This window comes from Dipodomys merriami, unplaced genomic scaffold (assembly GCF_024711535.1).
Source record: "Dipodomys merriami isolate MVZ:Mamm:240054 unplaced genomic scaffold, mDipMer1.0.p SCAF_12, whole genome shotgun sequence".
Lineage (NCBI taxonomy): Eukaryota > Metazoa > Chordata > Mammalia > Rodentia > Heteromyidae > Dipodomys > Dipodomys merriami.
In genome coordinates, this window is record NW_027202493.1 from 36653962 (window position 1) to 36678868 (window position 24907).

At 42.3% G+C, this 24907-nt stretch overlaps 1 protein-coding gene across 3 annotated transcripts in view; it reads right to left on the bottom strand.

The window, feature by feature from the left end:
- Psd3 (pleckstrin and Sec7 domain containing 3) overlaps positions 1 to 24907 on the bottom strand; it is a 338007-nt gene that overhangs the window by 281660 nt on the left and 31440 nt on the right. The window contains exon 1 of one of the 3 annotated variants that reach the window (XM_070016554.1): positions 13508 to 13669. The exons of the other annotated variants lie outside the window; for them this stretch is intronic. Within the exon in view, the coding sequence (XP_069872655.1) occupies positions 13508 to 13528 (21 nt within the window). The 5' untranslated portion in view covers positions 13529 to 13669. Of the gene's footprint in view, positions 1 to 13507; positions 13670 to 24907 lie in introns of those variants that run through there. 3 annotated transcript variants of the gene reach the window in all.

Below are 24907 nucleotides of genomic sequence, written 5' to 3' on the forward strand. Positions count from 1 at the left end.
GGGCAATTCTAACCCGAGGCCTTATGAAATTAAATTCAAGACAAGATATACGATCTTAATACAGCAGAAATTAAATGTAAAACTCACATGAATTTTTCGGAGTTTACAAAGAACCAATTTCAAACCCTATAAAATTTCCTTTGATAATTATCTCTTTCATTCTAGAACCAGCTGAGAAGCATTTATGAGCAGGTGGTAAATTTTAAAAAGTTGTAATATATTCCATAAACTGGCTTAACTTATATAAGAAATGGGAAGGACCAAGCTTCAACAAACAAGCTATCTACTGAAGAGTAGCTGTAGTCTGCAAGTGTCCAGTAAAAGGGGAAGGGCATTAAATGGCTCCAGTACTGGGAATTCACCTGGGACTTCACCTGGGACTTCACCAAGCAAAATTGGTGCTTGGAAGACTGGGATTAAACTGTGGCTCAGAAATTTGACCTTTCTATATAGTGGAAGTGAAACTTGCCTCAAGTCTCCTTAGCTACCAGATCACTAACCAAAACACCCAGATGCCAGCAGCCTTTCGGCGGAGAAAGCTAAACACGCAAAGGGAAGAAGGATGAAAATACTGAGTACTATGTTGCTGTGAGTTAGAAAGTTCCTCCTGAAGAAAGACTCAATAAAGAAATAATGGATAAAGCAGAAGAGCAGAGGCAAAACTAAGCAGAAAAAAAAGAAGCTCAAAAATAGTACCCTAAGTTCCTTTCTACTCAGGCTGAGGTGCACCAACCTCCCCGGCACACCTGAGGCACACCTGAGAACTGGTTAAAAATGCACATCTCAGCAGGGTGCGTTGGCTTGAGCCTGTAATCCTAGCTACTCTGGAGGCTAAGATCTGAGGATTGCAGTTCAAAGCTAGCCTGGGCAGGAAAGTCTGTGAAACTCTTATCTCCAATAAACCACTAGAAAACCAGTGCTGTGGCTCAAGTGGTAGAGCGCTAGCCTTGAGCTGAAGAGCTGAGGGACAGCGCCCAGGCCCAGAGTTCAAGCCCCATGACTGACAAAAAATAAAAATTAAAAAATGCACATCTCAGCTGGATGCCAATGACTTGTAATCCTAAATTTTACTCAGGAGACTAAGATTTTAGGATTGTAGTCCAAAGCCAGCCTGGAAAAGTCACCATGAGATTCTTATCTCCAACGAACCACTCAAAAAACAAAAATGGAGCTGTGGCTCAAGTGGTAGAACACTAGCCTTGAGCACAAAGAGGCTCAGGGACAGTGCCCAAGTCCTGAGTTAAAGTCCCACAACTGACAAAGACAAAGAAACAAAAAAGAACACAGATCTCAGGCTCTACCCCAGGCTTTAAAGAATGAAAGTCTTCATGTCAGAAATATCCTCAGGTGACTCGCACATCTGGAAGCAGCTCCATCCATGGAGAAGACACATCCAGAGACACCTGTATCTGTACATTTTCTCTCATCACCCAAGTTGTTGCCCTGTCTTTGTTTGCTTGTAACCATAAGCCCTTATATGTATAGTACAAACAGTGAATATTTTGTTGACTGAATAAATTCTCAAAAAAATGGGGTCCATACATCTTTAAGGAATGGCAAAGAATCTGTGCCTCAAGTTAAAGCTAAAGAAGTCATCAGTAACAAGTCGTTTAAGGATTCAGGTGGACCTGTTGCAACAATGAGAAGTACAAAATGTCATGTCAAAACCAGCTTTACAATGTCGGTGTGGGGTGAGGAGGGGGGTATTATTGGGGGGGGAGGGGGGAGGCTGGGAAGGGAGGTGAAGGGTAAACAAAGGAGGAGGCTGCAATGCTTGGTAAGAAATGTATGCATTATCCTGCCCATGTAATTGTAACCCCTCTGTACAGTATGTTCTCAAATAAAATAAAATAAAATAAAATAAAAAAAAGAAGTCATCAGTTGGGGCTGGGAAGGTGGCTCAGTGGTAGAGCACTTGCCTTGCATGCTCGAGGCCCTGGGTTCGATTCCTCAGCACCACAAGCAGAAAAGGCCGGAAGTGGCGCTGTGGCTCAAGTGGTACAGCACTTGCCTTGAGCTAAAGAACTGAGGGACAGCGCCCAGGCCCAGAGTTCAGGCCCCATGACCGACAAAAAAAAAAAAAAAAGAAAAAGAAAAAGAAAACTCATCTATCTCCTTGAATCAAGCCACTGCTACCATTCACCAAGATTCCAACCACAGCCTCCTAACTGGTTGTGTATTTCTGCCCTTCACACTTTCAAACCATATCAGCAATGTATGTGGTGGTGTCTGCTGTCCTGCTGGCTCACCACTCCAGTCATACTGGTCTTCCAGCTCCTGAAAAGCAGGGAGCATGACTCTGCCCAGGGCTCTACACCTGCTGTGCCCTGTTCCTCCTCTTTAGATCTGTCATCACTGAGCCCAACCTTGACAAACCTATTTATAAATACAAAGCCACCAACTTCCAACTGCCCTCTCCTTATCACCTCCTTACAGAGAGAGAGAGAGAAAGAGACATACACACATAGAATCTCTCACCTTGCAAGGGCAAGAAGTTCTTGGGGGTTTTTTTGTTTTTTGTTTTGTTGATCATTGTATTCCCAGCACCTAAAATAATACCTAGTACAGAGGAGGCACTCAATAAATATTTGTGAAAGGAAGAAAGGAAGGAGGAGAGGAAGAGAGGGAGGGAGGGAAAGGAAATAGGGATGGAGGGAGAGAAGAGATTTAAAAATGTATTTTAGATAGTTCACTTTGCATTCATATTTATATGGCATGGAAAACATTTCTAAATTGATTATTAAATTCATCTCACAAAAGCTGACTATTAAAAAAAGTCTCAATAAACTCATAAATGCTCTTAAACCATGTAGGGGTGCAATGTTTTTTCAAAACCCTAGGTCTTGCTTCACCACAGATCAAAGATAGGTCCCAATATACACACCCTTCCTGCAAGCAGGTGAAAGCAACCAGGACAATTCAGTGGACTTTGATTTTTTTCAGGCGAAAAAGAAATTATGATGCAAGGCACCGGCACTTTATGTTTTAATGATGCATAAAATCTGGGTGTAACCCACATCCAGTGAACTTCTGGACTTAAGTATAAGAGGAAAAGAATCATCTTTGGTGTTCTATTGTACATTAGCAGTGCACTTACTCAGTAAATGGGCATAGTGGGTCATATTTCTACAAACCACATTTTAAAAGAACTTAACATTATCTTCCAGGTAAAAGGAAAGTAAAACTATTTCAGCATATGTTTAGATGTAGAAATAAATTATTCAGAAGTAGTTTGGTTTACAACAGAAGTGACATAGGCAGATGAAAGCCAAAAGTGATTTAAAAAAAAAAGAATACCTTAATTTCTCTAGCTTAATGTCAGTATCTTAATTATAATATTAATTTTTCTACACTATCTCAGGTTTGCTTTCTAATGATCTAGACAGCAGGAGTTCTTGGCTACTCTCCAATTAAGCACCTCCAGAATTAGCAGCCTCCTGTAAGTCATGGCAGTAATGCCACTACTCTAGCCACCCAGAGCTAGTCATGGACACTCTAAAAGTTCATGGATTCTGCTCACACCACCAAGATGCAGCTGTGCTAGCCTGCACACAGATTTGTACCAGTGGCACCTATGCCTAAAATGATTTAAATTCAATACTACACAAAATAACTAAGCACAAGCTTAAGAATTGTTTCACAGAAAGCTAAATGGAACATTTTATAAGAAGGTAGTAAATGACCATAAGAGAAATTCTAATGGTAAAGGCGACACTTCTTTTCTTCTTACTAAACAGAAACAAAATAAAACATTTGGAAAAGAACTGTAAAATATGATGCAAATATTCCTGTATACCATCTGATTTAAGAAAATGGATTTGCACTTGTCATTCTATCTCCCCTGTAAATCTTACTGATTTCATAAAATTTTATCAAATTAAATCGTTTTCTCAGTAAGTAAAGACAAACAGGTGTGTTTTATTAATGCTTCTAAAAATCTTGGCTGTAATTTCTCCAAGCTTCTAGCTTCTTTTAAATTTATTAACTATGTTTGCTTAAGCTCCAGTTTTAGAATACTATTATATTAGAACATTAGCTTTTTTTACCCGATCAGGATACAGCAACACCAGAGAAGATCTAGGCACTCTGAAGCCTCAATAGGAAGATTAGAAGAAGGCATCAAGAAAGAGAAGAGTGAGCCGAGTGGCTCACACCTGTAATCCTAGCTACTCAGGAGACTGAGATCTGAGGTTCATGGTTCAAAGCCAGCTTGGGCAGGAAAAGCCATGAAACCCTTATCTCCAATAAACCATCAGAAAACCGGAAGTGGCACTGTGGCTCTAGTGGTAGAGCGCTAGCCTTGAGCTGAAGAGCTGATGGACAGCACTGAGGCCCCGAGTTCAAGCCCCATAAGCACCAACAACAAAAAAGAATGACGAGGAGTGATTTAAAATAAAAAAAATCTAAAGAATGAACACAAAAAGATCTGTGAGACCGTTACATCACACCAGACACACACAGCCTGGTGCCTTATCTGCTTCCATCAGAAGCTCCAGCCAAAAGGGCAAGAGCAGGGTGAGGACAATCATAGTCACTCAGTACTCTTATCTTCTGTGCCCTAGGTTGTCATTTGCAAGTTAGGATGGAAGCCAAACTCAGGAATGTTGACTGTAAAGTAGGAGAAACATCACACTGACAAAACAGGAGACTAGCAAGAGCCTACAGGGAAGACAACAGCAAAACATTACTAAGCCAAAAATCCTGAGGACTGGAAATTCTATTCTACTATTAGAGGAGGCTAATGGTCAGAGTCATTCTCTGTCCATATGTTTTTGGGAGGGTTCTTGTGCTTAACTACATAATAGCCTGTGGTGTTGCGCTCCGTCATTGAACAAACATTTATTGAATGATTACTATGTGCCAAGGCACCACATAAAGTAGTAGAATGTTCGTCTTGGCTTCTATACAACAATCCTACAGGCACCCACAGGAGGATGAGTTTACTACTCAACAGATGCATGACTTTAAGAAAGGCAATAACAATTCCACTCCCATCCGTATTGCCTGCCATCAAAGTCACATGTACTGCCTCCTTGCTGTTTTCCAAGTAGTTCTTAGCCCTTCCCAACTACGAAATGTCACAAAGTATACTATGAGGTCATGAGGAATGAAAAATGAGGTGCAGAGCTGTTAAAATAATTTGCCCAAGGTGACACAGCTAGGTGACAGAGCCAGGACACAAATCAGACTCTCTAATCAAGGCCACACTCCAGCCATTACAAATCACTGCCTTTTGGCAATGACACCTAACCTCCTTGATATTGATTAAATTCTTCAGGTGATGCTCACCAGCCCCCTGAAAACAAGCAAAATACAGGGACCATGTGAAATGGTGTCTATTTTTCTTCCTATGCCCTTTTCCCACTAGGCTCCCCGGAGCTCTGTGTGACTACAGGAGGCCTCCAGGGATGCAGCCATGGTGAGAAAACATTGGGTCTTAAAGAGCAGGAAGGGATGAGGAGCATTCTCCAGAGTGGTGGAAACCTATGGGTAGGGGTGGCTGAGGGTGGCCAACTGGCTAGATCCTCAGGAAGGGAAGCTTGTCACTCTTTAGAGGCCATACCCTTTAAAAAGAACTAACAAATTTCCACGAGCAATCACTATTATCACCAGCTCAGATAGGAGCTTATGAAAGGTACTCCTTCAAAACTAGTGAACCAGAAACTTCCAGCAGCCCTAAAAAATCTAAATCCAGGTGATTCCTTTACAGACAGGTTTAGAAAACGCTAGTTAGATGATGAAATTATAGGATCTTAAAGAATAAAATGGTTGGCTTCATCGAGTGTTCTTCCTTCAAGGAAGTTCTCTGTCTAATCCAAGAGAACAACAAAGTCCTGCATGTAATTCCCCCAAAAAACAACTCCAAATTTCCTGTCAATAGACATAAGGCTTTCAAGTCTTCAGAGCTCTGTGATTCCCTCAAAAGGTATATCCATCTTTTTTTAACCAGAAACAAAAAGGATATAACTACTTGCTACACAAATCATTCTACTTAAAATCTTAACTCACTTTAGAATACATAAGCAGATAGAACAGCGGTAGGACCTGCAGTGCTTTGCTTAAGATAACCACCTTACCTATTTTGAAGGACAAAAGTGAAAAGACAAACCTCAGAACAGGAGAAGGTATTTGCAAAGCATGTATGTGATAAGATAACTTCATTAAAATACATAAAGAAGTCTTGTGATTTAATGATAAATTAACAAATAGTCCAAATTAGTAATGGCCAAAGAATTTGAGTAGTCATTTCTTTAAAGACACACAGATGGCCAACAAGCTTAAGATTCACAATATCATTAGTCATCAGGCAAATACAAATGAAAACCACGATCAGATCCCAACTCACACCCACTGGGATAGTTTGAATCAAAAAGTTTGCAAATACAAAGCACTGATGAGGATGTGGAGAAATGGGAAGCCTCGGATATTACTGATAGGAATAGAAAATGATCCGAACTCAGGAAAAAGTTTTGCTTTATTTCAAATATAAACACAGAGTTACAACTCAAGGACCATACCCAAGAGAAACAAAAGCAGATGTTCTCACAAAAAATTGTATACTAATGCTAATGTACATAGCAGCATTACTCCCCTTAGCCAAAAAAGAGAGGAAAAAACTCATCAACTGATGAATGGATGATTAGAAAGTACTGTCTAATCTATAGCACATTATTCAGCAATAAGAAGGAATGAATACTAACACAAGCTACCATGAAAATCAGCACTGACAATACTGTGGTGTGTGACAAAAAAATGCAATCACAAAAGGCCACATATTTTATGATTTACATGATAGGTGAAAATAGGAAAACCTAGAAAACAGCTTTGTGGTTGCCCAAGACAAGGGGTAGAAGCAAATTTGGGGGATGGCAGCTTCTAGATCCTAGAGTTGGGTTTGAGATAAGGAATACATGCTACAGTTGACTGTGCTGATGGATAGGCAACTCCGTGAAAACACTAAAAATTGTTATCTATACTCCTTAAATGAATAGGTCAAAGTATATAACGCTAGGTAAATTTTAAAAAAGAATCCCATGTGACCTCCATAAGCCTCAATTTCACTGTATAGATACACCCTACCATCCATATTTCAAGAATATGTAATGATCCCACATTATCCAAGGGAGATTTGTTCTACCTCTCTCTGTAGATGCCTGGGACCTCAAATAAAACTTTATTGTTTGAATTTTAAATGTCCCCCCCCACAAAATTTGTGTGTTAAAGACTTGGTCCCAGCTGGCATCACTCTTGGGAGTGAGAGAACTTTCAGGAAGTAGGGCTACATACAAAGAGTTGAGGCCCTGAGGAGCATGCCCTCAGGGGGGATATTGGCATCCTGGTCCCTCCTCTCTTGTTTTGCTTCCCCAGGTTTACACCGCATGCACTCACTCCCTGCCATGATGATGTGACTCACCAGAGGCCCAAAATGACAAAGCCAAGTAGCATGGGACAAAACTTCTGCAAACATGAGCAAGATAATCCTTTCTCTTCTTCAGGTCCATCATTTTGTCACAGTGGCAGAAACCCAAACCAACCCTAGACTGAACCTTAAGTATATCATGGGTTTTCTCCATACATATATACCTAAGATAAAGTTGGATTCATAACTCAGACACAGCAACAAACCAATACTAAACCAATTCCATCAACGCACTATAATAAAATTCATGTGAATGTTAGTTCTCTCTCTTCCTCCACTCTTCCGTCCCTCCGTCAGGATAGCTTGCTCTCTATATTGCACTCACTCTCCTCTTGTGATAATGTGTGATCAAGAAGCCATACATTCAGCACATCACACAACTTAGTTTACAAATTCTTTTTTAAATTTCCCATTTAATATTTTCAGACTGTAGTTGGCTGACCACAGGAACATTAAAACAGAGTGAAACAAGGAATAAACTAGACTACCATAAGCCATACATATAAAATATATAAATACACACACAATGTTTCACATGGTAGCTCCTGGTTCCCAATTAACAATGCATACATGTCATTTTTCTACTCTTCCTATATCTGCATTTTTATATTCTTATGCCTTGATATTTTTGCCACAAGTTACCAAACTGAAAATGCACGTATTTCAGTAGAGTCCTAATCATAAGATCGGTCACACTCTCACACATACCTGCTACCCACAAAGCTATTCCTATGTGCTACCTGTAGGAAGCCCTGGAGTCTGAAATGTGGCTGTCTCTTCCCAGACTTGTCACTACAAGAATAAGATGTGTTTCCTCTACTGTACTGCTGTGTTAGTGTTCTGCATGTTTAACCACAGTACAAGTACCTTCATTTCCCTATACTTCTTTTTTGTGTATGTGCTAGTACTGGGGCTTGAACTCAGTCCTTAGCCGCTGTCCCTTAGCTGGCACTCTACCACTGGAACCACAGCTCCACGTCTAACTTATTGGTGGTTATTTGGAGATAAAGGTCTCATAGACTCTCTTGCTCAGGTTGTCTTCAGAAAGCAATCCTCAGACCTCAGCCTCTTGAATAGTAAGCCATCAGCACACCAGGCCATTTCCTGATACTTTTAAAGCCCAGCATACTCTTTTGCAACATACATGCTACTCAGGTATTTTTCATCAGCTTCATCTACTTTCAAAATCTCCAGGGCGTCTAAGATGGTGGGTGGGTACCCCAGAAAGACCTTAGTCCTGTCCATAACCCTCACTGTACACCTGGGATGCGCCATGATGCTCTGAGATTCAAAGGAGCTAGAAGCTAAGGAATCATCTCCTGCTTGTAGAAAGGAAAAAAAAAAGCCAATTATGTTTGCATTATTCCCTTAAGTTCTCAAAAACAACAACTTCGCTTCCCTTCCATTAATCTAATCCAATAGCCAAGTCTCTTTGCTCAGACTAGGCTCTTAGTTTTCCCATTTTAGCCTAACTCTTCTTCCATCTTGTCAACTGCATGCTACTTGTTACAAAACTTGTCTAAGCTTTTTTTTTCAGAACAGTTCCTATTTTAAGTATAATTTTCTTCTCATCATTTTCAAGAAGTTTATTTCTACTTTCTTTTCCATTAAAGTTCCATGCCTCCCACACTCACCATTTGTATATTTATCAGACATGATAGGTAAATATCCATAATAATCAAGATTTATCAAAGCCCAATGTCTGGGTAAACACACCATGAGCATCCAGATGGTCAAAGGAAAAATATCAGCCCAGGACAATGATGACATCTACTCAAGTACTATACAATATATAGCCATAGCCAGGTGTGGCTGCTTACAATCACTGAAATTAAAGTGGAGATACAGTTCTTAAATCTCAGTAGCAACATTTCAGGCTTCTGGGAGCCACACAATCTACCAAACAGCGTTGATTCATAAGTAATTTCATGAACTCCAAGCAAGTTCACATGATCTGTGTGCTTAAGTATAATAGTTCATTATCTGTGAAGTCTGCCTCTAAGAGGATGAAAAGTGATTGTAAATGTTCTTAGAAGGTTTTCTTAAGTCAGTGGACAAGGATTTTTAAAGCCTACCAGAGCCTAACCACATCGTAAGCACCAAATATTTGTTGAATGAATAAATGAACAGATGAATAACATACAAATAACATACAAATATCTTAAGTTTCTGCCCTGGTTACTTAAGGGCAGGAGCTCACAGAAAACAATGAGAAAGCAGTATGTATCAGCAGGCTGGGCAGGGAGCACATGGACCCTTCTGAACTACTAGAGATAAATTTACAAAACTAAAACATCTGTCCAAAGGAAACTATGATATTCTAAGTTCAGACCCTAGGAAGTATCTTACCTCTTAAAACATCCACTACTTGTAGGAAAGAAAGACCATGAGAGATGTTCTAGATCACAAAGCCAATTTCCTAGCATTTTTCCAATAGAAATAGAAAATAATACAATAACAAAGACAGCAAACATCTATTTCCAGGGCCTTTATGTCTATCAAATAGCTTTGGCTATCAAACAGCTTCATTAAAAATAAACATTTTCAGAAATCTAAATTCCAGAAAGGCATATAGGTTTTTGCATAAAGAGAAGTAGATCCATTGGCCCCTAACCAATAATCTCCTCGAGGCCAAACAAAAGAAGTTCCAGATGCTTTTGAACATTTTCTACTTCCCTTGTGCACGGACCAATAGCCACAGGAAGAGCCAAGCTGTTCCGTTTCTGTAATTCACTTTTTCTTAGCAAAGGTCTGAGAACAGAAGGCCAAAGCGACAGAGCAGCTGTCACCCAATCTTATTAATGCCCTCCGCTCATTTGCCATCTCCTCATTACAGTTTCAGACTCCTTTTCTCAATAACCCAGCTCCTAGGAAGAAAGCAGCCTCTCTGTGCCCCTATGGCACAAACCCCTGAATGTTTCTCTGAGGAGATATAACTAGAAATTAAAGGAAGTGAACCTTACATTGAACTGTAAATTGTTATCTTCTTTATTCTGAATTCCAATAAATTACTTATAGGGGAACTCCTTACATGTATTCGGGACAAGAAATTACACACTTTCCATATCTTGAGCCAAACAACAATGCTGATCCCACTGTTTAAGCCAACAGATCTGTAAAATGATGTCTGCAGACAAATTAGTCATCAAGTTGCAGTTTCTAAGACTCAAAGAATCTAAATATTAAGGCCAAATAGCTGTTTCTACAACACACATGCTAATGAGGACAGAAGAATAGAAGTTAAGAAAACTGGACCAACTGAGTTTACATCTCTGCTCTGCCACTTACTAGCTGTGGGATCCTGAGTAAACACTCTCCAACCTTCAGAATGGAGATGACAATAGTATAGACCTCGTGAGTTGTCATGGGAACTTGAGCAGATAATCCATGTCACAACTCAATGAATATTAGCTGTGACTATAACAATGCAGCCTTCGAAGTCTGCATTTTCCAAAAGTTAGGGCTTCAGATAAAACTCAATGGAAAATCAGTTTCATACAACAGATCCACGTGGAAACATTATATAAGAAAAAAGCCTCAGTTCAAATGAGATGTGTAGACTCACTCCACATCCCTAACTCCAAGAATAATCCCTTGATGTCTATCCATCCACACATATGGTTTATCTCACTGATTTATAGTTAGGGACAGGAGTTATAAACCAGACTGGCTGTTGACTGCCTTGGGGCCAGGAGTGGTAGGGCTAACCCTAATAAGCCGCAGCCTATTCTCTCATGGAGGAAGGGAGGGGCTGGCAGCTTCCTCACACCACAGGTGTCCCCAAGAGAGAAAAAGCCAGGCCACCTCTGCACCCTGGAGTTGGAGTATCAACAAAGCCCTTGTCCATTTGGCACTAACTGGGCTCCAGTTTATTGACCTTCTGGACAGTGAAAAATCGTTCTTTTGGTAGGGCAAACAAGTACAAGGACGTGCTATTTTTATGTAAATAAGATAGCATAAGCAAAGATAGCCTTATGCATTACCTCTTATTTTCCAAGAGCCATGAAGATTTGATCATTTGGATTTGATCATGATTTGTTAACTACATGTTGTGAATATTCCACTTACTTCTCCCATCAAGTGCAACCTTCCCTACAACTAACATTATTTGTTTGAAGCTTGTGAAAAAAATGTCTTTGGTCATATAACTCAGGCACACAGAAGAGATACTGAGATACACATTCCCTCAAAAAATAATAATAATATTGTCACCACTTATTACTCTGAGCCGGTGTCACAAATCACACAAGCTTGTCAAGACATGAATACAGAGAGCAAAAGCTCTAGAGAATTTCATCTGGATCCTGTACTGCTCTTAAATAAAGCTGGGCTGGTTTAACTATAAAAGAATTCAGGAGCTGGCTGTGGGTGTAGCTAGGGAATACTGCGCATATTTAGCATGTGCTAGGCTCTGAGTTCAATCTGCAGCAGTAAAAAGGGAAGGAAGGAAGGAAGGAAGGAAGGAAGGAAGGAAGGAAGGAAGGAAGGAAGGGAGGGAGGGAGGGAGGGAGGGAGGGAGGGAGGGAGGGAGAGAGGGCCAAGGAAAGGAAGAAAGAAAGAAAGAAAGAAAGAAAGAAAGAAAGAAAGAAAGAAAGAAAGAAAGAAAGAAAGAAAGAGAAAGAGAGACAGACAGACAGACAGACAGACAAGGACAGACCTCTATGCATGGCCCAGATGATTCAGAAAGAACCCTCAATGTCAAGGACACTTGGAACTACCACACCTTGGCCTTCTGGTTGCCAAATGACATTCAGTCTTCCTAAACTGCAATCACATCTGAAATCACTTCAGACAAAAACTAAGTGATGACCATCGATTATTCGCCTTCCTAATCCATGTGAAAACCCAAGATCTGCTCTTCTCATCATTGCCAAATGACATTATCCCAGGTAAAGCTCCAACATTCCAGTCTTGCAGCCAAAGCACAGAGACATTTAAATGTACACAGTTTTGCCTCTACAGCACCTCTTAACCAAGACTAGGATTAACCCACTGCCTTTGTGTACGACTAGTGCATGCCAAATCACTACAGATTTGTGCTCTAAGGAAGGATGGAAAGCGCATTTCTTGAGAGAGGAACAGAAAAAAAAAAAATCACAAAAAGTCAAGCAGTGCCCCCCACCTCCACAGCTCTTTTCAATCCTTCCCCAGCTCCTCTCCTAGTGTTCCCACTCCTTCTGGGGTCCCACCTGGAACCTAGCCAGAAATCTCCCCCACCAGGCGGCAAGTCCCTGGACAGAAGAAATCCTGCTTTATGCTCCTGGGCCAGCTAGTTTCGCAAAAATCCTCTGCACACACCGCACTCCACTGCAGTACTGTGGTCAGAATTCCACTTCAAAGAGTGATTTCCTAGATTTTTTCCCCCCCCTTCGCTCCAACAAGGCGTGGATCCACTCAGGAGTTTTCCTGCAACGGATTCCTGGACCCCACCATCCCTAGTAGAGCAGCCTTTGGAAAAGAATGGCCCACACTCAGCCTGCTGGCTGGGGCGTTCAGCAGCTTTTAACATCAAGGGGAATGGCAAAATAAACACTTATTAGTGACACCATTCTCCATAACCTACCTTCACCTGGGTTGTGTGTGTGTTTTTAAATAACCAAGTAAAATCACAGAACATCATCTGCCCAGGAGGCCAGATGAAGTGTACCTGACATCTGTGGGTAAAGTTTAAAAGCACGTCACACAGCAGGCGAAGCCGCTGGGTGACCGTCCCTGGTCTGCTCGCTCGCTCGCTCGCTCGGGGCCAGTGTGTCCTGTCTGGTTATTTCTTTCCTCCTCCCTCCTTCTGATTGAGAGGGGAGCTGGTCCCCGAACCCGGGCGGCGTCGGGGCGGGGCAGCCGCACGCGGGGTCCTCTCCACCGCTCGCCTTCTGCTCTGATCGCCAAAGACGAGTTCGCACGGCGCAGGGATGCGGGGAAACCAGCAAAGTTGGCCCACCCGGGCCCCCCACCCGCGCCAGGGCTCGGGCGCTGAGGAGAACAGTTCCCACCACCTGACGCCGGGCGCCAACTTCAGGGGGGCCGGGTCCCCCCGACCCCCGCCACCTCCCCCCGCGCCCCCCGGCCCCGGCCGCCTCCCGCGCTCACCGCGGCGTTCCTTCCTTCCATCTTCCATCGCCCGCGCCGAGGTGCGGGGCTGCGGGACGGCCGGGCCTCAGCGCGCGAGCGCGGCCGCCCGGCGCCGCTGCTCTTTGTTGGACGCCCGGGACAACCGGGCGGCGGCAGGCGCTCAGCCCGCGGCGGTGGAGGTGGCGGCGGCGGTGGCGCACCCTGGCGGAGGAGGAGGGGGAGGCGGCGGCGGCGGCGGCGGCGGAGGTGGAGGAGCCGGAGCCCGCCGACCGTCCGGCCCCCTAGAAACGTTCAAGAGAAGGCAAGGGGCGGGGAGGAGGAGGCAGAGCCCGGGTGGGAGGCGGGGGTGGAGGGGCGTGGCTTCGCGAGGGAGGCGGGGCCTTGGGTGGTGCCCCTGTGCGGAGGGCGGGGCTAGAGGCGGATCCCAGGGAGCAGGAGGAGGGTTTAGGGGGCGGGGCCCGCGTTTGGAGGTAGAAGAGTGGGTTGTGGGCGTGGCTAGGGCGGTGGAAGGCGGGGCCGAGGCGGGACTAGGGTGGAGGGCGCGCGGCCGCGGGGCCGTCGGCGTGGCGGTGATCCCCAGCCAGCCCGATCCCCACAGCGGAAACCTGCCTGTTGCTTTGTCTCCTCCCTCGGTCGGCCTGAGGCGCTCTCGCTGTGGTTCCCTCTCGGGCGCTCTCAGGTAAGAGGCGGCCGTCCGCACTGTAGCCCCCGGGCACACCCGACGACCCCCGAGGCCAGGTCCTGAGGGGCCGCGGACCCACGGCCAGGCCGGCCGGCACCTCCCCCTCCTCCGCGCCCCAAACCCGCATTCTCCCCCGGAGCCTCTCCGGCCGGGCCCTGTTTGGGTTCTTTCTTTCTTCTGTTTGATCGCTGCTGCCCAGGCCGGGCGGAGAGGCGCCTCCTCGGGGAAAGGGCGAGGGAGACCTGGAAGCCGCCTCCCGACCCTGCTCGGTCTGGAAGGTCAAGAGTGCTGCACCTTAGTAAGTTCGGTGCTAGCCCCGGCCACGCACCTGCGGGCGGAACCCGCGGGGCCAGCTGCGGGGCGCCTGCGATGCTGCGGCCAGTGCGCCACGCCGGTCAGTTCCTTGGCCAGCCACGCGGCGCCCAAAGCTTCTCTCCCATCTGATGAGCCAGAGGAAACAGAAATGAAGCACGAAGAGTACACATGCGGATGCTACATGGCAATAAGTGTTTTAGCGACAGAGAAAGCAAAAGGAAAGGGAATGGTTGCAAGAGAAGATTTGGCTGAGGTGAACTTTGAGGAAAGACCTGAAGGAGGTGAGAGGTGAAAGCTGTGCAGATACCTATCTGGAAGTGCAGAGACCCTGAGGTGAGAGGCCTTGCCAGATTATTTGCTGAGCACAATTGGGTCAGCCTGTCCTAAGGCTGAGGAAGCCTAGGGGACAGGAAGTAGGAGATGAGATCCTTGAGAAGCTGTGCTAAGTGTTTTAACCGGACCCCCACCCCCCATGAGAAGTGTTGGAAGCAGGGAAGTGGATTGGAAGGCTGTTACCTCAACCCAAGCAAGAGATTGTGGCTTGGGCCACCGTAGGTCAAGGAGTAGGGAGAAGGAAGTGGAAAGAAAAGTTCAGATTCTGGCCAGATTTTGAGGGTTAAAGTGACAGGACTTGCTGAGGAGTGGGGAAAAGAAAAGGGATGAAAGATGACTCAAGGGTATGGGGTTAATAATCTACTGCAAATGAGTTACATTAGCCTGGAGAAGACATTGGGGCGACCCAGATTGGGTAGGGAGACAGCCCTTCCATTTTGGACATGCTCAATAAACCACAAGAAAACCAGAAGTGGCACTATGGCTCAAGTGGTAGAGTGCTAGCCTTGAGCTGAAGAGCTTAGGGACAACGTCCAGGCCCAGAGTTCAAGCCCCACGACCAACAAAAAAAAAAAAATGGAATTTAGAGTAGAGGGAATATTTACACCCATGAGATCACCAAAGGAGTGGATGGGAATGAGAAAAGAGGGAGGTTCGATGTGCCTGGCTGGGGAGATGCGTTAGAACTGGCAGAGGGTGATGGGAAACAGTGAAGAAACAAATGCATGATCCTTCATGGAATATTTTCAGATTCATTTCACATGAATTCTTTTCCTCTCCAAATTTGTAAATGAACCCATTTTACAGTTTGCCTTTTCCCTATGTACTGAAGTCATCATTACCCTTATTACTAACAGTATTTTACTCTTTTTAAGAAGAATGGAAGAGACAATGTTTCATGCCTCTAATTCTAGCAGTCTCTCACTTTGTCTCAAGCTCTTCTTGACTATGTCTTGTGTTACTAATATTTGTTCACAATACTAAATTGTGAAGCACCTGTATGATGTCCTGTCTCAACCATTAAAAACAGAAAGCAGGTCTGCAGAGTCTTTACTTAGGTACATAGCAGTGGCTGCTCTTTCCCTTCCACCCTTGAAAACTTTTCTGCATCCTCCCACCCCACCAGAAAAATGTTTTACCATCAAAACATCTGAGGGAAAATAAAAGTCCCTGCTTATCAAATGCATCACTTTTTCAGATTTTTTCCAAAGAATGAAGAGCCGTGATTTCAAAATCATGACTGGTATAAAAGGGAGATTCCACAAAAAAACACTTTTTGCTCATATAATCATTTCACTTGTAGTCTTTTTCCCCCCTCAGGGTAGAAATGACCTGTGGAAATTACCTTTGCCTGTGAATGTTTGAGTTATAAAAGTATCCTGGAACATGTCCAAGAGGAAGGCCTAACATGGCAACGAGGCTGCTCTGCAGTGAGTGATAGAGATGGTGAAGGCTGAGTGTTTGCTGAATGAGAGCCAAGGACAGAAAGGGCCCCAATTCACTCGCTTCTATCTATGTGAGGTTATCTGGGCTTGCTTATGGTTCCTTGGCACAAGTCTCTTGGGAATAACAGGTGTCCCTTTGGTTGTTCTTAGAGGAGCCCCTTTAATCCTACCTGAATTTATGCTAGTGAGGATACCCAGAATGGGAGCCCTTAGACAGCATCAGGTTGGGGCAGAAAGACCCAAGTGCCAGAAGCCAGTGGCTCACGCCTATAATCCTAGCTACTCTGGAGGCTGAGATCTGAGGATTGTGGTTGGAAGCCAGCTTGGGAAGAAAAGTCCCCATGAGACTCTTATCTCCAATAAACCATTCAAAAACCTTGAAGTAGCTCTGCAGGTTAAGTGGTAGAGCTTTAGTCTTGAGCACAGAGATGCTCAGGGACAGTGTCTAGGCCCTGAGTTCAAGCCCTATTAGAGGTATGGAGCTTAGAGCCTCACCCACTGATCTTCTATAGAGAGATTTGATGAAGTTACAGGTTGCTGCAGACACAGAGTGTTAGGAAAATGGTGTGCTCAGAGAAGCCTTGGAAACCCTGTGCACCAACACCTCATTGCCCTGTGTGACTGGGCCTAAATCATGTTCTTTATAACAAACCAGGAAAAAAACAAAACAAAGCAAACAAAAAATATAGGTAGGCTGGACATCTGTGGCTCACACCTGTAATCCTAGCTAATCAGGAGGCTGATATCTGGGCAGGAAAGTCTGTGAGACTCTTATCTCCAATAAACCACCAGAAAACCAGAAGTGCTGTGGCTCAAGCAGTAGAACACTTGCCTTGAGCTGAAGAGCTCAGGGAGAGCCCCCAAGCCCAGAGTTCAAGCTCCACATCCAACAACAACAATGTATAAATATATACATATATATGTGTGTGTATATATATATATGTATCTATATATAGATATATATATAGATATATATATATAATTCCTTCCTCCTTCTAGAAGCAGTTCTAGCAGACTATCAAAGGGTTCATGGAGAGTTTACAGTTTGTTGGTAACTATACAGGCTGCAGCCTGGAGCTTACTGTTAATATTGAGGGAAGGGGAACTGTTTGGTAAATAGGAATTAAAAGGTACCTTTGTTTTGTATATAAGTTTATCTAATTTGGACAGTACATAATCCATAGGACGAAGTGTGGACCAATTCAGCAGTGATACTCACTAGACACTATGTTGGAAATGAACTACTGATCTTGGAAGGAGGGGGGTTGGGAGGGAAAAACTGGGAGAATGGAGGGACTGATACTGTTCAAAAATAAATATACTCGGGACTGGGAAGGTGGCTCAGTGGTAGAGCGCTTACCTTGCATGCCTGAGGCCCTGGGTTCGATTCCTCAGCACCACATAAAAAAAAGAAAAAAAGCCGGACGTGGCGCTGTGGCTCAACTGGTAGAGCGCTAGCCTTGAGCTGAAGAGCTGAGGGACAGCACCCAGGCCCAGAGTTCAGGCCCCACGTCCGGACCCAAAAAAAGAAAAAAGAAATATACTCATTACCTGACTTACGTAACTGTAACTCCTCTATATATCACCTTTACAATAAAATTTAAATAAAAAATACCTTTTGAAAAAGCAGACATATCGTGATTGTAGCTTTCCTTGCTCCCATCTCACCCCTCCCAACCCATCCTGCTCAGATGGCTCTTCCCCTGGGGGCCTGCTCAACTCTTGAAAAGGGTTGCTATCAAGCAATCAGCATAAAGCCCTAGAAAAAATGTGAGAAAAGGCTCCATTCTACTCCACTTCAGGCCCCTCCCGGGATAAAGAGGTTCTCCTTTCTTTCCTGACTTTACTTTCACTTTCCAGTAAACTTACTCTGTTTACCTTAAACACTTTTCCTTCTTTTTAATTCTTTAATGAGTAAAGAAAACGAACCTGCAAGGTGCTGGTGCCTCAGCCTGTAATCCTAGCTACTCTGGAGGCTGAGTTCTGAGGATCACAGTTCAAAGCCACCCTGGCAGGAAAGTCCATGAGACTCTATCTCCAATTAACCACCAGAGAACTGGAAGTGGTGCTATAACTCAAGTGATAGAACACTAGCCTTGAGCTGAAGACCTGAGGAAGTGCCCAAGCCCAGAGTTCAAGCCCCATGACTGACCCTCCCCACCCCCCAGAAAAAAAGAAAGAAAACAAACCTGCCCATAAAGCAGGGACAATTGTGTGAGACTGACCACTTTTATGTATGGAATATGCCATTGAGTCCAGATAGTGTCAGGTGCCCAAGTCTCATGTCCTATGAATAAACAGTTTTCACTTATACCTCACGACCCCTCTATTTTTAGACCTCCGTCTTCTTTCCTAGGAATGGCAAAGATTGGCTTTCATGCTTGCCACATTCCAGCGTTCTGGGGATTTTAAAAACATCTTTGCTTTCATGCTGCTTACAGGTTTTTGGCAGGCCTAAGTGACAATTACAAATCCCATAAGTCAACTGGCTAATGTCCTGAACTATGAAACCAAAAAAGTCAGATCTCTCCAGAAGGCAGAAATTACAGCTTTTTTTTCCCTTCCTTTTTATCTCTAGCACAAGCACATCCTACTGTATTGAAGGGATTCAGCAAATGTTCACTGAATGAATGAATGATCTCTCCTTTGGGGCAGGAATAGCATATTATTTGATTAGAAATTTCTTTCATTCCAGTGGCTCTTAACACAAGGTCAGATAAACAGATAGGGAGGAGTTGTGATAGAATTATCATCACCAAATGCATACACTGTCAACTTTACTTACGAAAATAAGTTTAAGAATGGCTGAAAGGAAGGAACTCTAGCAGATCTCTCCCTCAGTGACTCCATTTCTGAACCTAATGCTGACTCACCTGAAATACGTAAGTGACAAGTTCCTGGGGCTGAATTTTGACCAAGCTGATCTTTTGAGTCATTATACTACTGAGTTCTCTAAGTCCAGATATTTGATCTTTTGGTTCCTATTAATCTAGCCAGGGACATCAAGAAAAAGTTGACTTTTGCTTTGAAATCAGCTCTATTGAAATGTGATTTGAATTCTCTGAAGCTCACCAGTTTTATGTATAGTTTAATGGGCTTAGACAAACAGAGAGAGAGAATTGAATTGTGTAACTATCACCCAAGCAAGATGTTTTATCCCCATCTCTCCATTAATAGACATCTTTGTAGCCAGGACATTGGAATCCCAGAAATTGCTAACTTGCTTTTTTTTTTTTTTTTTTTTTGATGGACCTGTGCCTCATTTAGAATTCCATTTAAATGGATTCATATTGCATAAAATCCTGTATCTGCCTTCTTTCCCATACTGTAATGTTTTTCAGGCTTATCCATGTTTTCATCTATGGATCTTACTTCACTCCTTATTGTTGAATAGTTGTTTTACTTTTTTGTGTGTATGTCTGCGTGTGTAACTTTAAAATGCTTTTTAATAGAAAATGATACACAAGCAACATGTTTTTGGATCAGAGATCATTTTCTCTTTTAGTTTTCTTCTCAGTTGATATTTATCATAGAAAGTGCCCACACAAGCCATACTAGTTTATACTGCCTATGCTATCATAGGACTTCTAGTAATGATTGATTGCAGAACGGCTAAGAAAGTATGTTTGTTTTCTCTTGTTACCTACTTGCATTTTTCAAAGTTTAATTTGTCTTCTTCCTATAGAAGAGTACTTTGTTTTGGTTTTGACAGATCTACATAGAAATGTAAAGCTTCCCAGAGAAAATCTCTTCTGCTTTATGATTCACTTATTATTTGATAAAAACCCACTTCCATGCTCCCCATGTACTGTTTGTATCTAGCCCTTCACCTTGGGTCCCTCTCATTTCCGTTCTCTTGGATCCTCCTCAAGTTTGCTTAAAGATTTTTATTAGACTCCTGCCCATTCTTAGCCAATTATCACAGCCACAGCAACTTTCCCTTGGGTGAAGTTGTCTAAATGATTGGGATGAGACCACATTTTCAAGAACAGGTTTATATGGATTTAAGAAGTTCTGCAGACATTTAGTAAGAGTTGTTTATTATAGAGTGTTGTCAGAGAAAAATAAATAAGTACAACTGAAAAAAATGATGTGAAGGAATGCCATGTTGTTTAAAACCTACTTTGATCCTTGATCAAATGATAACATAAGTAATCGATATATAAGGTATTAAAGAGAGAGACAATTCTGAATATTAAGAAAAATAATTGAAGCTGGGCACCAATGGCTGATGCCTGTAATCCTAGCTACCCAGGAGGCTGAGATCTGAGAATCGTGGTGAAAGCCAGCCAGGACAGAAAAGACAGTGAGACTCTTATCTCTAACTGATTATCAAAATAATATTCCACGGTAGAACTGTGGCTCATTTGGTAGAGCATTAGCCTTGAGCACAAAAGCTCAGTAACAACACCCAGGCCAAGTTCAAGCCCCAGGACTGGCGCGCACGCGCACACACAACACACACACACACACACACACCACACACACACACACACACACACACACACACGAAAAATAATTTGTAGTTTTAAAACACAATGAGCTACAGACTTAGGGAAACTAGATGGGGAGAGAAATGTCTATTTGTAAAGGATACAAGGAGTCTCAGAGGGAAATCTGACAAAACAAAGTCTGGATAGTCACAATTATGAGATACTTTCCCAAGTTAAGGCTAATTCATAGCAAAAGTATAAGACACTGGCTGGGCATGGTGGTGGAATACTGTTAATCCACCTACTCCAGGGATGGAGGTAGGAAGATTACAATCTGAGGCTGCCCCAGCAAGAATGTGATAGTCTGTCATAAAACAAACCAAAACACAGTGTAAGTAGTACAGTATTTTGTTTTAGTAAGCACAAAGCCTTGAGTTCAAGAACCAGTACTGCAGAAAATAAATAATATGAAAAAGAAACATTTGAGCCTTATAATACCATTTATTTAATAATACCAATACCTGCCAAATATCACACATATCAGTATAGAGAAGGTTGAAGGACTAAAACAGAAAGGCCTGGTGGATAGGATGGATGACATTGGCTCACACCTATAATCCTACCTACTCAAGAGGTTGAAATCTGGGGGTCTTGATTCAAAGCCAACTGAAGATAGAATCCTGAGACTTATCTCCACTTAACCAGCAAAAAGCTGGAAGCAGAAGAATGGTTCACATGGTGGATCTTCAGCCTGGGCAAAAAAAAAAAAAAAAACAAGCAGGAGCCTGAGGCCCTAAGTTCAAGCCCCAGTACCAGGAAAAAGGTAGGTTAATTAAATAAAATATGGAAATATATGGATCAAGAAATCATTTGTTTCACCTTAACCTCAAAGCAGGAAACAATATTTTAATGAGTAGCTATCCAGGTTCTGTGTCATTTATTCTGGAGACAGAGATGTGAGTCACTGCCTGACAATAAGTCATTCCACCTATAACCACCTTTAAAAGGTTGTTTCAAAGACAAATGCTATATTAACAAAGAGCAAACGCTCATGCATGGCTTACTGCAGACTAGGTGTGGACTCCATTCTGTGTAAGTTTGGGGATTTAGTTTGATAATTTCCACATCAACCCAAGCAGCAGGCTTGGGCTGTGGATCACTGAGGAGTCACACCTGTGGGAAGAACAGGCTGAATTCAGGCCCAGGCTCTTTGACTTCAGTCAGTTTATCATAACAACTTCTACTGGAGCCTTTCACATCACAAGGACACACTCTTACCTGTAGCTTACTGTAGCTTCCATGTTCCCACTAGTCCGAATCCCAGAAGACAAACCAGTCTCTCCCTCTTCCGTTCCAGCAATCCTATAGACACATAACTCTTCTCCTCACACGACTCTCTACAGATGACTATTCTCACTGGCTAAATTTTAACAAGTCCCTTCAACAATACAAGGACAAAATATTGTCAAATCTATTTCATTTGACATTCTTCTCAGGATGTATGCCCCCCAAAAAATAATAAATAAAACACAGTAATACCAATAGATGATTTTTTTTCCTTTTTAGCTATTAGATTCAGTAAAGGAAAACATTTTATGAGAAACAAATGTAAAAATTATTATTATAAGCTGGGTGTGGTGATACACACATGTAAAAAAGAAGTATGGGAATTTAAAGTTCAAGTCCAGCCTAGACTATATGAAGAGAGCCTGTTTCAATCATAAACACATTGGGTGATATTGTCCAAAAAGATACTCATTACTTGATTTATGTTACTGTAACCCCTCTCTAATAAAATAAAAATGTAAAAAGGAAAAAACCCATAAACACATATCCTTAACAATATCTGATATCACACGTGTGTGTGTATGTGTGTGTGTGTGTGTGTACTTGCAAATCTTCTCCTTACTATCCTAGTAATTACACTAAACCCACAATAGCACTGCATAATAATGATTTATTGCCTAAACTGAGTTACATTTTGGGAGCTAAGAATGAATTTGATGGATGCAAACATGTCACTGTATCTCTGTTTACTACCATGGCAACCAATTAAAATAGGTTTGCTTAATTTGTTGTTGGTAAAGCACTCAGTAGATGAAGACTGCTATTAATGGATACAGAGCATTTAGTGTTAAGACTGGTGTTATTATCATAAGTGGTAAAATGTTTATGGCCAGAATAAAGCAATTCATTTTCCATTCATTGCAATAATCTCACTACTGCATCAAGAAAGATTTTTTAAAAACTTCCATTGCCTTTTTAAAAGAAAGCAAACTGCTGATTGTGCTTGTCCCACGTACTATAGGTTTATAGTATACCTCTGTGCTTTATTTGAAACTCAGTATAAAAGGTACAAGTAAATATTTTCTTTTTTTTCAAGTGAATATTTTCTAATGTGTTAATTTTATTTGGCAAAGCTGGCTGCTAGAAATGCTACACAGTTGAAAATGCTACATTGCTTGAACTGACATGGATCATACACAAAGACCATAAGCTACAGTGATTCAGAAAAGCACAGTGGGCTATACCCAAGCAGCTTTGCAGTGGATGAGAAAGGAATAAACCTCGTTCTCCACGTGTTGAAAACAACCCGTTCTCCTCTCTGGTCTTGTCAGCACAAGTTTTCTTTTCTTGTTAAAAAGAACCTGAAAACCTTGATTGCTATTATTATTTCAAGTTGTGCTTTTCCTTTGTGGCTTTATAGACGAGATTAAAAGAATGAACATGTTTGCAAAAGAGAGGAGACACCAAAGGAAATCAGAACCATATTTTGTTTCAAATTCTAGTTTGAGTTTAACTTGTACATTTTTTTTGCAATTCAGATCTTTACATGAATTTCATCATAAAAGAAATGTTGAAGGGAAAACGGAATTTCTCCTCATTAGAGCAGTTGTGTGTGTGTGTGTGTGTGTGTGTGTGTGTGTGTGTGTGTTTATATGGGAACAAAACAAAACTGATGAGAAACAGCTGAGTGCACATGTGGTTTTTAAGATGATCCATAATAGAGGAGAGAGGGTAAAATGCATCCATTCCCACAAGGCATATTGGATATTTACTCCCAATAGGCGCGCTCTCTCTCTTGCTCTCGCTCTCGCTCTCGCTCTCTCTCTCTCTCTCTCTCTCTCTCTCTCTCTCTCTCTCTCTCTCTCTCTCTCTCTCTCTCTCTCAAAGGATATCAAATTCCACAGTGATTTTGCAGGAGACCCCCCCACTTCTAGGGTATTATTGCACAAACATTGTTGTTCTTCCATTGGCTCAGTAAAAATGTGGCACGACAGCTTCCAAATGAATAAGCCATCATCATGCTCTCCAAGCAAACGCAGGCACACAGGTGAAACCAAAGTTTCAGATATGATCAGTCTAGATTTATGTTGTATGAAAACAAAGGCCATCCTATCCAAAACTTTCATATGTTTTCACTGATATGTGGAAACTAGACTAAAAGATGTACACACTCATGGACATGAACATACATGGTCTATATACCTGTATACAAAATGATATATATATAGAGAGAGAGATAAAGATAAAACATGACTCCAATTAAGGGACTACTTAGAAGGAAAAAGGGAAAGGGAAAGGGGAATGGAAAAAGAAAGCTAGAAGCCGAGAATAACTTTGAGATACACTACAACTCTATATAAAAATAGCATAAGCGGTACCCACGCTAGCTATTCTGGAGGCTGAGATCAAAGGATCACAGTTCAGAGCCAGTCCAGGCAGAAAAGTCCCCAGGAGACTCTTATCTCCAATTAACCACTCAAAACCCAGAAGTAGTGCTGTGGCCCAAGTGGTAGAGTGCTTTCATAAAGAACCTGAATGAAAGCTGTTAATCAGATAATAGGAAAGAAGAAAAAGAAACAGGCTTTACTGGGGGCAGGGTTTACTAATGAGAAAGGGTTGAACTAACAATGATAAAAGAATGAAAATGGTTGAAATAGGTTGTCAGCATGTATGAAAATAGAATGATGAAACCTGTGAAAATTGTGTTAGGAAAAGTGGAAGGAGGTAAAGGAGAACAGCAGTGGGGAGCTTGATTGGAGTACATATATACATGTGTAGAAATGTCACAGTGAAATTTCCTCTTGTGTGGCTTAGTGAATGCTAATAAAATGCATCAATATTGATATCACAAATGTGATATCAAAATAGCATATCTGTGCTGGTAAAATAGGTTACCTGTAAAGTTTTAAAAAGATAGTAAACA